The sequence below is a fragment of the Polypterus senegalus genome, chromosome 14, assembly GCF_016835505.1.
Source record: "Polypterus senegalus isolate Bchr_013 chromosome 14, ASM1683550v1, whole genome shotgun sequence".
In the NCBI taxonomy this organism is placed as follows: Eukaryota; Metazoa; Chordata; class Cladistia; order Polypteriformes; family Polypteridae; genus Polypterus; species Polypterus senegalus.
Window position 1 is genome coordinate 11213774 of NC_053167.1, and position 12301 is coordinate 11226074.

At 37.9% G+C, this 12301-nt stretch overlaps 1 protein-coding gene across 1 annotated transcript in view; it reads right to left on the minus strand.

Moving 5' to 3' along the window:
- Window positions 1-11457, minus strand: part of actr5 (actin related protein 5) — a 55383-nt gene extending 43926 nt beyond the window's left edge. Inside the window, exon 1 of the mRNA XM_039735000.1 lies at window positions 11070-11457. Coding sequence (XP_039590934.1) covers window positions 11070-11432 — 363 coding nt within the window. The 5' untranslated portion in view covers window positions 11433-11457. The remainder of the gene's footprint in view (window positions 1-11069) is intronic.
- Window positions 11458-12301: the final 844 nt, after the last annotated feature.

A 12301-nucleotide genomic window follows, 5' to 3' on the forward strand; every position in this document is an offset into this window, starting at 1 on the left:
CTGTTTAGTCACTGTCTTGCTCCTCTTTGACTTTTATTATTGCTTTTATGTTCTCTCCATGACAGACTCCTTTACTGAGCTTTGCAAACATTACAATTTAGCAAGGCATGCGGTTGCTCCTAGCTTGTGTAGTACTCAGGGCTTGGGTGGGTACACTGAACTGGTCCTTCACAGATTCTGCCTTGCAAACCGGAGCATAGTGGCATATCACAGTCTGACGTCCATTGGCACACCCAATTCTCTGTAGTACTGCTTGTATTTCTGTGATAAGGGGTCCGTGGCAAAACACAATTTTAAATAAATAAACGAATCCTAAGGCGTGCTAGCTCTGAACAAGTGTAAGTGCATGCACCACTCTGGGGTTGGCTGGGGTGGTTGGCCGAGTCAGGTGCCTCATCCATACCTTGGAGTGGGTGAAGGATAGAACCTGCACCCAGTTTGGCAACATAACAGGAGCCTGCACAGAAGAAAAAAGGGCAGATTAAAAGAAGAACAAAAATGAATTGAGAAGGGTGTAGGTTAACAAGAGAAATAGAGGCGGGCTCCTCCTCCTTGATCCTGTGTGAGGGAATGGAAGCAGGTGGCTGGGAAGATGACCGTACAGCAGTGCACAGCCAGCACTTGAGAGGCAGGGGTTGCACCTGCTGAGCGATTTTTTGGGAACTGGAGCAACCGACTGCTCCAACAGGACTCCTACATAAGGCTGAGGAATGGCAGCAGAAGCTAGAGCAGCAAGCCTTGGGGCAGTTGGCTTGCTGAGAGCCTGGGACTGGCAAGAGACCTGAGCCACATAAGGTGATTGTGCCAGATGGATTATGTATCTTCTGGCTACTGAGATCCTGACTGGGGTAAGCAGAGGAAACGTCAGATTTTAGAAAGCTGCACTGGGACTCATGGATTTTATAAAGGACAGATTCTGCCTGGGATTTTAACCTTGTTTTTATTAGCTTATTTATTGGATTATTAACCAACCCATTTCACTTTGCTTTAATTTATTGAAAATCACTTGCACTGCAAGTCTTGGAACACTGTTTGCTTGTTAGGTGTTTAATAAAAGCACTTTGCACAGTTGCACCAACCCCTTTGGTAACCCTGTGTTCTCATTTGCCTGGCTCATCTTGATTTATGACAATCGATGGCTCTGGGTTCAAGAGGCTCCTGTAAGGATCTAAAGAGCGTGCAGCCAAACAAGACCATCACAATTTCACCACCAAGGGCCTGTTATAAACTACCCCATTTTTCAAAATATGTGTAGCATACATAAAAGTGTGATCAACAATACAAGGGGGACAAACCCCCTTTGAATTTGTACATATACCACATTGCAAAGAATATGAAGAAGTCAACAGAATAGGGAGTACTGCCTGTATCCGAACACATTTCTCCAGTTTTGATGTCACCACACTGGTTACCTGTGTCATTCAGGATTGACTTTAAAATTCTGCTTATGGTTTATAAAGCCTTAAATAATCTCGCTCCATCTTATATATCGGAATGTCTGACATCTTATATTCCAAATCGTAACCTTAGATCTTCAAATGAGTGTCTCCTTACAATTCCAAAAGCTAAACGTAAAAGAAGTGGTGAGGCGGCCTTTTGCTGTTATGCACCTAAAATCTGGAATAGCCTGCCAATAGGAATTCGCCAGGCAAATACAGTGGAGCAATTTAAAACACTGCTGAAAACACATTACTTTAACATGGCCATTTTATAACTTCACTTTAACTTAATACTGATACTCTATATGTTCAATTCATCATAATAACTATTCATAGTGGCTCTAAAATCCGTACTGACCCCAACTCTCTCTTCTGTTTCTTTTTCCGGTTTCTTTGTGGTGTCGGCCTGCGCCACCTCCACCTACTCAAAGCATCAAGATGCACCAACATTGATGGACTGAAAGCCAGAAGTCTACGTGACCATCATCATCAAGTCCTTCCATGAAAACCCTAAATACAAAGAGGACTGTTTGACTAATGTTAGGTAGATTGCGCAGAGGGGACTGGGCGGTCTCTTGGTCTGGAATCCCTACAGATTTTATTTTTTTTCTCCAGCCTTTGGAGTTTTTTTTTTCTGTCCACCCTGGCCATCGGACCTTACTCTTATTCTATGTTAATTAATTTTGACTTATGTTTATTTTTTATTGTGTCTTCTATTTTTCTATTCTTCATTTTGTAAAGCTCTTTGAGCTACATTTTTTTGTATGAAAATGTGCTATATAAATAAATGTTGTTGTTGTTGTTGTATGCAAAGAGGCAACTTGCTAAACACGTCTGCTTTAGGCTTCACTGAACTTTTGTCCTCCCCTTTGCTTCTGGTAGCGGCCTTCATTTGCATAAAGTGGCACAGCTCCATTTTTTTACTCTTCCTCTGTGGCGCCTAGTGGTGAAAAAAGGATGCAGCCCCTAAGAACTGCCCTCTTGTAAAGCATCACTACTAGCAAATATAAACAAATAATAATTCTAATAATACATTGAAATGTCATTTCTTCGTGGATGCCTACTGCACTAGATTTATAGTACCACTGTGCCAAGTTTCAACTTTTTAGCTAAATAGTGTTTTTGCTGATGAGTTAGAAAGTCAGTCGTTATATGATTTAGAAATATTTTGCTTTCTGTAGCTTTATACTCTTAACTCTTCTTAGTTCCACAACTTTTTTACTGTGTTAACTGGATACACACAGATTTTTATTTTTATGATTCACATGATTGTACCGGATAAATATGACAGCATTGTGCTAGTACTTTTTGCTAGAACGTACCTTTTCCGCAATATTTTAGTATACTATAGTATGTGGAAAATGTATTCAGCAAGGTAAGTTTGCTATGTGTAATGTGATTCTATTTTTTTGTTTGTTTTTTACTTATACCACTGGAGCCATATGAATCTGGAGCTGTAAAAACAAGTTCACTCTTCACTTAATTTTCAACCAGCGACTCTAACAGGGAAGAGAAAGAGGAATCAATACCACATAAGAAAATATAATCTGGGTATGAGTGGGGGGAAAAAAAAAACCAAAACATACATTTGAGTCAAAAAATTGATATGTTTGAAGAAAATTCAGATTGTGTGGATGAAAATTTAAAAGGAAGCAAAAAAGAACACTCAGGAGTTTTAAAATCATTCTTCAACTAGATTTAATTAAAAAAAAAAATCACTAATGAAACTAATAATTTCCATAATCAATATTGAATAAAATGGAAAAGTACAATGCTAGAAGAATTATAGAATGATCCTGCTTCCAATCAATTAACTGACTAATACTATTGCTGTAGAAAGAAAAAAATAAACGATTACTGGAGGGTGGATCTCTATTTTTTTCCTAAAATAAATGTTGCCTTGTTTTATCATGGACATAATTTTGGTATAAAGCTTTTTGTATTATGTGACTATAAGACAAAATACAAAGTTTATTTTATTATTTATACTGGAGCCAGTGTGGAAGTGAAGGCCTAATATTGCAAAAAAAAAAAAAAACCCAAAAAAAAACCAAGAAATATAGTCCTTGCATTGTCAGAGTCCTACCTGGGTAAAGGATATTTGTTATTTGTTGATAACTTGTATGTTAGCCCTGCTCTTTTTTATGAATTGCATGAGAATAAAACAAATGCATGTAGCACAATTAATAAAAAAATAGGCATTTTAAGCCTTCAATTAATTAAAAATTAAATAAATGTGAAACAGTTCATTCCAAGTCAGGAAATTTATTAGCAGTGAAATGCACGGACAAAAGAGAGGTTAGAATGCTAACCACACTAGACTTCAGTGAAATAATTCAGAAAAACAAAACAATTTTGAAGCCAGTGTGTATTGTTAATAGTAATTCTAATATTGGGGCTGTTGACAAATCAGACATGCTAAAAAAAGTTCAACAGTCAGTCCGTAAAACAGTTAAGTGGTATAAGTCAATACTGCCAATACTGATGCTCTATGTAAGAAAGGTCAGAGCCGACTATACTTTCTGAGAAGTTTGGCATCCTTCAACATCTGTAGTAAGATGCTGCAGATGTTCTACCAGACGGTTGTGGCGAGTGCCCTCTTCTACGTGGTGGTGTGCTGGGGAGGCAGCATAAAGATGAAAGACGCCTCACGCCAGGACAAACTTGTTAAGAAGGCAGGCTCTATTGTAGGAGTAAAGTTGGACAGTTTAACATCTGTGGCAGAGCGACGGGCACTAAGCAAACTCCTGTCAATCATGAAGAATCCACTGAACAGTGTCATCTCCAGACAGAGGAGCAGCTTCAGCGACAGACTGCTGTCACCGTCCTGCTCCACTGACAGACTGAGGAGATCGTTCCTCCCCCACACTATGCGACTCTTCATTTCCACCCGGGGGAGTAAATTACTAACATTACTCAAAGTTATTGCCTACTTTTTTATTTTTTTTTCATTTTTATTACTATTTAATTTAATATTGTTTTTTGTATCAGTATACTGCTGCTGAATTATGTGAATTTCCCCTTGGGATTAATAAAGTATCTATCTATCTAAGTAAGTGTTTTTTCATATACTGTACATTAGTTTATTAAATGCCCATGCCATATATTAAACTAAATTCTGCTGTTAACATGCCAATGGTAAAATATATTTAAGCACTAGTGAAGTGACATGTTGAAAAGCACAACATAAAACCACCTGCAGTACCGAGCACTTCACAAGGTATTGGTAATATGATCCATTACCTCACCGAACAGCATTTCTTAGCCATTTATCTACCAAATGAGAAATAAAAAAAAAAGCACACACCATCTAAAAGATGTATTATATACTGTAAACAAAGTATTAGAAAAGAAACCTGACACCCATGCAAAAACCCTTGTGTAGTGTCTTGCAATAAAGAAAAAACATTCAAAAATGACTTTAGATTTATTTTTGATCATTTAGAACTGTTTCTCTTTCAGTAACTTTTAAATTAAAACCATGGTATATTACATAGAATGCATTAGCTTGTCTTTTAATAAAATACCAGTAATGGCGCACTGCATGATAACATGCAGTAAACACACTTGACTTGAGCCTTCAAAGTTTACATCATCTTTCTCTGTACGTTTAACATTCGTTTGTTCAGAGGTTGATGTGCTTGCTGCTTCCTGAGCAGCTCTTCTTTTCTTCACCCTGGCAACCCGCTTCTTCTATCCTTTCATCAGCCACTTTTCGCGTTAAAACTGATTAAGTCAGTGTTTGTGTTGCAATTACTTAGCACGTTTTCTTTAATTTTTCACTTAAGCTGGAACTTAATTCTTCAATCTACCTTAAGAATGACTTAAGATATGAAGAGGTAGGGGAAGTGATGGAGAAGAGGGATGAGAATGGCACCTGTATGCATGCGCCGAGAGTTGATTCTACAATAAAATAAAATAAAAATAAAAAGAGGAATAACCTTGGAGGTCAATCATTACCCTGAAAGTGGATAGTAGACATCACATAGTGTATGTGTACCAAGTTTCAGGTCAACAGTTCAAATGGTTTGCGAGCTACATGTGATTTAAAATCCTGGACAGACAAACAGACAGCCACGGTAGCATATTATATATAAAGATTGCTATGGCATGTTAATAGCAAAAACAAAAAATGATCAAAATTACCTCAAAATATACAGACTAGAAAATAACAGCTTTCTTAATTAGGCTAGTACTCCAATTAAAAAAAGGAAGTATTTGAAACAAAAACTTACAAACAAATTTAGAAGCACTGTCTTAAATGTAAACAGTAACGACTCAGGAGACAGACTGGAAGGTACTCCACAAAGCATCTTTATGACATCAAGAATAATGTCATAGTCTAACATGCCAAGTAGTGTTGGGCGGTATACCGGTGCATACAGAAAACCGTTTTTGATTTTTGTTATGATATGGATTTTTCTTATACCACAACACCAGTTTCAATTGCCTAAACAACATTAGGAACGTGATGCAGCGGGAAACTGTTTAAGGGGGAACTTTTCACTGCTGCACCGGAGCACATGCGTTAGTGGAGGTATTGCGTGGTGAAAATGGACAGAGAACATTCCGAAACTGAAGCTGTAGCAGACGAAAAAGTTGAACATGATGACACAGAAGAACTTTTGCTGGAAAAAGGAGTCACGTCTGTTGTCTGGAGATACTTTGGATTTAAAAGGTTGGATGTGGACCATTATGTTCAAATGTGAGAATACTGTTTCTATACTACTGGATAATACTGCAAGCCAAGTTGTACTTATTTTATTTTTTTCAATACTGTGCAATGTACCTGGGTACTGTGTAATAGTGTGACGACATGTTGACTTTATTCTCAACATTTCCACTTTAATCTCGAGGCTTATGACGAGAATAAAGTCATCATGTTGACTTTATTCTCACCGTTTGTCGAGATTAAAGTCGGCTTTTGTTGACTTTATTCTCGTAATTTGCTATTAAAGCAGAACATCGTAAACAAAACTTCATCTTAAAATGAATATTTAATTTACTACATTTTCTCAAACCCCGTCATAAGTTATGTAGCACATTAAATGCTTTGTGTTAAGTGTTCCCGGAGCCATGTTCTTAAACTGACTTCCTCTTGCACTGAGGAAGCGTAGGAAGCACACAGAGTACATTAACTTCATGATATTCCTGCTCCCTGAGCATTTGGAATGCTAAGATAAGTACTTGATATAATTTTCATGATGAAATGCATTAAAGCATGTATTAATCATGTGGGGGCACAGTGGCGTGGAGGCTGCACTGCTGCCTTGTAGCAAAGGGGTCCCGGGTGTTCCCTTCTTTGAATTTGCATGTTTTTCTGGTGGGTTTACTTGGCGTGCTTCAGTTTCCTTTCAAAGTCATGTAGGACGTGGGGTTTTGTTATGCTATATTAACCCTGCTAGTGTATGTATTGCTCGTATTGACCCTGCGATGTGCTGGCGCCCCGTTCTCACATAATGCTTGCTGGGATGGGCACAACCCTGAATGGATGGCATAATTAAACATGTATAACGAAGATTTTTTTTAAAAGTTCTGAACACTCCATGGTATAAGTTTATAACTAGTTTTAATTTCACAAAGACATTTATCATGTGGTGATTGGTTATGTGGAGAAAGAAGAAGGAAGGATAGGAACTGGGGGTTTGGTACGTCAGACAGAGACAGCACGCATGCAATAAAGAAAGCCCGCTCAGAAGAACATCCATTGAATTCTGTGTTTGTGTCTCCAACCACCAGATCACGAACCCTTGATTTACACAATATTTAAGTTAAACCAGTGTGATACCCATTCATACATCCAGTTTTTTGGAGCCTCGTCACACGTGCCCGTACACCTGGGGACCCCTTACTGCAAGGGAGCAAGTATTTATCTAAGCATTCAAAATTTTCTGAGAGCAGGAATATCATGAAGTGAATAGATTCTGTACAGCGATCGCTGCCTGCGCCTCCTCTTAGTGTAGAGGAAGTCCGTTTAAGAAGCGCATAGTGATTAACAACTGGGTCAGGGAACACTTAACACAAAGCATTTAATGTGCTACATTAACTTATGACGGGGTTTGAGAAAATCTAGTAAATTAAACATTGATTTTAGGATGAAGTTTAGGACATTCTACTTTAATTACAAAATAAACCATAAGAATAAAGTGGAAATGTCGAGAATAAACATGTCGACCTGATTCTTGACATATAGTTTTTTTGTTTCTTCCCTGTGTCCGTATTTTTTATCTTCACTGTGGCCCTAATACAATTCCATAGGGCTATACCACAAATTGCATTATAAATGCAAGTTGCAGTTTTATTATTTATGTATATAGCTTAGCTTGAAGTAAGGTCCTTATTAATGCAATTTGCCTTAATGATGGTTCAGTTGGTAAAGATGTCATCACCAAGTTGCATTTGTTTTATTTTATTTGGTGAATACTGTGTAATACTGCAAGTCTTGAAGTAATAGTATTATTACTGGAAGTTGCACAATTATTTATTTTATTGTTATTATTTATTAGTTTAAATATAATGCAGTTTAATGATGGTAAAGTTGTTTAAAAAGTCGCTTTAACGTGTCAGTGGACAGACTTTGTTAACATTAACAGAAAGTGTAGTTGGTTTTAATATTTACTATTTATTCCTTTTCTAAGACATGTTCAGTGCAATACAACTTTTAACAAGCACCTCTGGATATTTTAGTAAGTCTAAATGCCTCTTTGGCTGGTTGAAAATATGTTGTAAAAATTTTAGTTTTAAGTTGTTTGCAAAATTTGTTCAATAAAAAGGTTCTATATTTTGACTGCAACTGTCATGCAATGTGATTCCTTCTCTTCATTAGTGCCACCCCCTTGAAAACTATCACTTTATGGGGCTATACAAACCTTTATTAATACTTGTGTGCACATTAAAATGTTTTTTGTACACTGTGCAATTCTCGTGACAGTGGAATAGGTTATTCTTAGCCAGTCTACTGCAGTAATTGCAGTGGAAAATGTAGTTAACATCCACTCATGCATGGGAAAAAAATACAGTCGAATACCGTGAAACCGGTATAATTTTGAAAAATACTGTGACATAGAATTTTGGTCATACCGCTCAGCACTAATGCCAAGTGGCTCAGTCAGTTAAAATCATAGAGGTGGGCTCTTTGTCTGTGAGAGACTTGAGAACCAAGGAGTACTCGGCTAGAAGTACAGTAGAAATTATGCAACAGGCAAGCTCTTGATACTTTGGAAAGGTGAATTTGTGCTGGAAAGCTATCATTAAGTGATGTAATTTGTCATGTCCTGTGATTTTTGGAGGTGTAAAGTGACATTCTCAGGAAACAAGACCAGCAACTACTATAATCATGTCTGACATCCCCTCTGTTTAGAAGTAGGTTTACTGTGCTACCGAATTTAGCCGAATAAGTCTCATTTGAATAAACCTTACTTTCCAATCAAGGCTCAATCAGATCTACGAACTCAAAATGTTTCTTGTTAATGCAAAACAGTCTTCACAAATATTTATATGACTAACAGATTTTGACTTTTTGAAAATCTGTTTTCACTTTGTTAATATGGATTATTGAATGTGGAGTGATGGGTAAAATGTAAAATGCATCCATTCAAAATTAACTTATTAAGTTTTCAGAAAGAATAAGGGGGGGTCTGAATACTTCCTATATCCACTGTATTTGCAGGTCTTTCTTGTGCATGCACTTTCAAAAATTAAGTGCAATACTACTCAGTTAAAAATATATAAAATCCTAACCTGAAAACAAGATAAAAATTGATCAACTTTAAATAACAGTAAAAATCAAACCTAGACAGGGAATCAAACTGCTAACATTTGTTTTCTTGGATATTAACAAAACTAGAAGCAGTAAGATATAAACAAACCGTAAATGAAACTCAGATCTAAACAGGTAGTCAAAATCGTCTCATTCAAGTACTCCTTAGGTCTGAGGAGTATTTAACCATGGCTATAACACTAATTGTCCATTGACTTTCTCATCCAATTTAGGAGACATGAGGTGCCATTACTTAATCAGGCTGCACTGGGTGCTATGCTGCAAACGGCCCTGGACAGGATGCTAGACCATCACAGGGCACAATCACAGGCTTGAACAACTTCATTCTAGTTTTAAGGTCAGAAATTAATCCAATAAGCATGTATTTGGGATGCGGGAGAAAAACCTGCCAGAAAACCCATTAAGTTATGCTGACAAAATCCACACTATACTCTAGACGCAAGCTCAAGATATAGAGGCTGTTTGGGAACAGTGCTATCAACTACTCCACCATGCTCATCGCACCCAACAATCCAATTTAGAGGAACTGACACATACATACTACCGCCTCCCCAACCGGGATCTGACACTGCTAGTTTTTATTTGAAACTGTGAATAATTGGAGATGTGAGTGGTGTTTTGAGACAATGGAACTGGACATTCTCTCATCTCAAGGAATAAAAGCTGACACATAGATGCTGGCGAATCTAGCTTCTTCGTATCTCACCGCCACTTGATTTTTTTTGTATTCAGTTTTATTGAGTGTTCCTGCTCACGCTGAATTAGTATGCACCTTATGGTTGATGATGTCAAAAAAAAAAAAAAAAAGACCTAGGTATATATGATATTTGGAATTATTCATTTAATGAGCTGTATAGTACATTTCGGAAAACTTTGTGGCACGGATGAAACATTATTCATATTCATTCGTATAACATCTTGGGGGATGGAATAGCTGGCTGCTTGCTACTTGTCTTTATCGGCACATTTACAGGACAAAGAATGCTAGCGGAGAGGTACGAATGGATTTAAGGTGGGCCGGATCTACAAGTTTTTTCGTAGGCTCTGGTAATTCTAGTGTTAAAGCATCAGAATTAAAAGCTTTTAAAAACAACTAAACATTTCAATTAAGGTCAAAATTGAAATCCGTTTTTTTGTACACCAGTCTGTACTTTCATTTGTATTGAATGAGTGTGAATTGTGAAATTGCAATGGCAAATTTAGAACACATGGAGGGCGCATAGCAGATGAGCTCTCGCTGCTATAAATGTAAAGGTCTTTCTTAGCCAAATATGTACTTTACCTATGTTTGTGTAAAGAATGCTGATGAGATATGAAACATAACCAGTAGTCAACATGTATGTGCCAACTAAATAGTGAATAAGCTACTCTTTTGGGTTCATATATTTGAAAATCAGACTCTGAAGGAGTCGGTGCCTCTCCAGCCATGAACCTCACTGCACGTCACTGAGTAGAACATGAATGCTGAGTGAAGCATGATGAGGTTATAGCCAGGTAAATTAAAGTACTATAATGGAAAACGTCAAAAAAATGAAGATGGGTTTAATTAACCTTTCGGTGGAGGCTAACAGCAAACCTCTAATATAACATACTTTGTGACAATTTTTACAATAACAATTATTTTTTGCAATCTATGAAAACAAAATCATCATCCTAACTATAGCAGAGATGACTGCCAAACCTCTATGAGGCTTTACATTATAAACCAGCCAACATATGTGAAAGCTCATCAACAGTAACACGCTTTCTGACTCGTGTTTGATTATCTGCTATATTCTCTATTTCACTCTTAGTGGTCTCCTACTTTTTTCGTTTAAAATACCCTCCCTAACATGTGCGACCACCCATACCTCGCTGCTGATCCCCAGGTGCGTAAAGATGTAATCCAATATGAGCTCCTGAACCTCCAAATTCACCACCACGTTTCTATCGAACTGGCTCTTCAGCAGCCACCGTAACGGTTCTAAGTTGGCGATGTCGTTGCCGATTTGAGTCTCACTTCGAGCAGCACCCCGGCTTCGCGCCACCACAGTCTTCAGCGTCAGTCGTGGCTCAGCAAAAGTCTTATCAGCACAGGCCAAGCCAGCTCGAGTCTGGAACGAACCATTATCTATGACGATGGGAACCGGAGATGGTTGTAGGCACTCGAGACTAAGAGTGTACAGAGGATCAGGAACGGCTCGTGTATCGGCAAAGGTAAACACCTTCGCCATGTTGGTTAGTCGTGTGTCTCACCAAAAAGCGACCGTGTGCCAAATTATACAAAACCGTGCAGGGAGCGTTCCGGAAAATAAACAGTTCCGTGACTATAAACAAGACGACGTCGCCATCGTGTGGACAGTACCTGCCTCTTGGGTCATGCATAAAATTCACTATTAGAGTCGTTTCATGAACGTATTCACTTTGACAACACTCCAGAGAGCCCCCTACTCATTCGCACAGGGAAGGCAAAGTGAGAAAAAAAATCAACCTTGATAAAAGGATAAGTGTCTGCGTGTCTGTCCGTGTATCCTTCCGGTTGCTATGTCTCTGTTAGCCAATAGATGACGCATCACAATAATAGAACAGAGACACCGGAACTGGATGGACAGACTGCACTGCAAATGTTAATGCTAAAAACATCCAACAGAGAGTAACTGGCAGACAGACAGAAATCAGATTATCCAGCTTAATAAAAGGACATGTGTCTGTCTGGCTGCTATTTATCTGTCATTCCAACAGATTGCACATCACAAACATTTGTAGTAATAAAATGAATTACTACAAATGTTTCTGATGCACCATCCGTTGGAATGACAGATACATGCAGGTCTATGTTAATTAATTGCACTTCAACATATCTTAGATGGTTACCACGCCTAGTGCAAATTGTAATCCTTTGGCATCAGCCTATGCCATTCCAGTCGAATTTCCAATCCAACTGCCTTGACGAATTCTGGGTACCAGACAAAGCTAAATCTCAACTAAACAGTGTGCAAGAAATTGTATCCATGTTCTAGAAAAGATGCAACCTCAGATCTGTTTTCCTCTAAATGGTTGCATTCCTACAGAAATCATTATTGATTGTTTCAGTTGTAAAGAC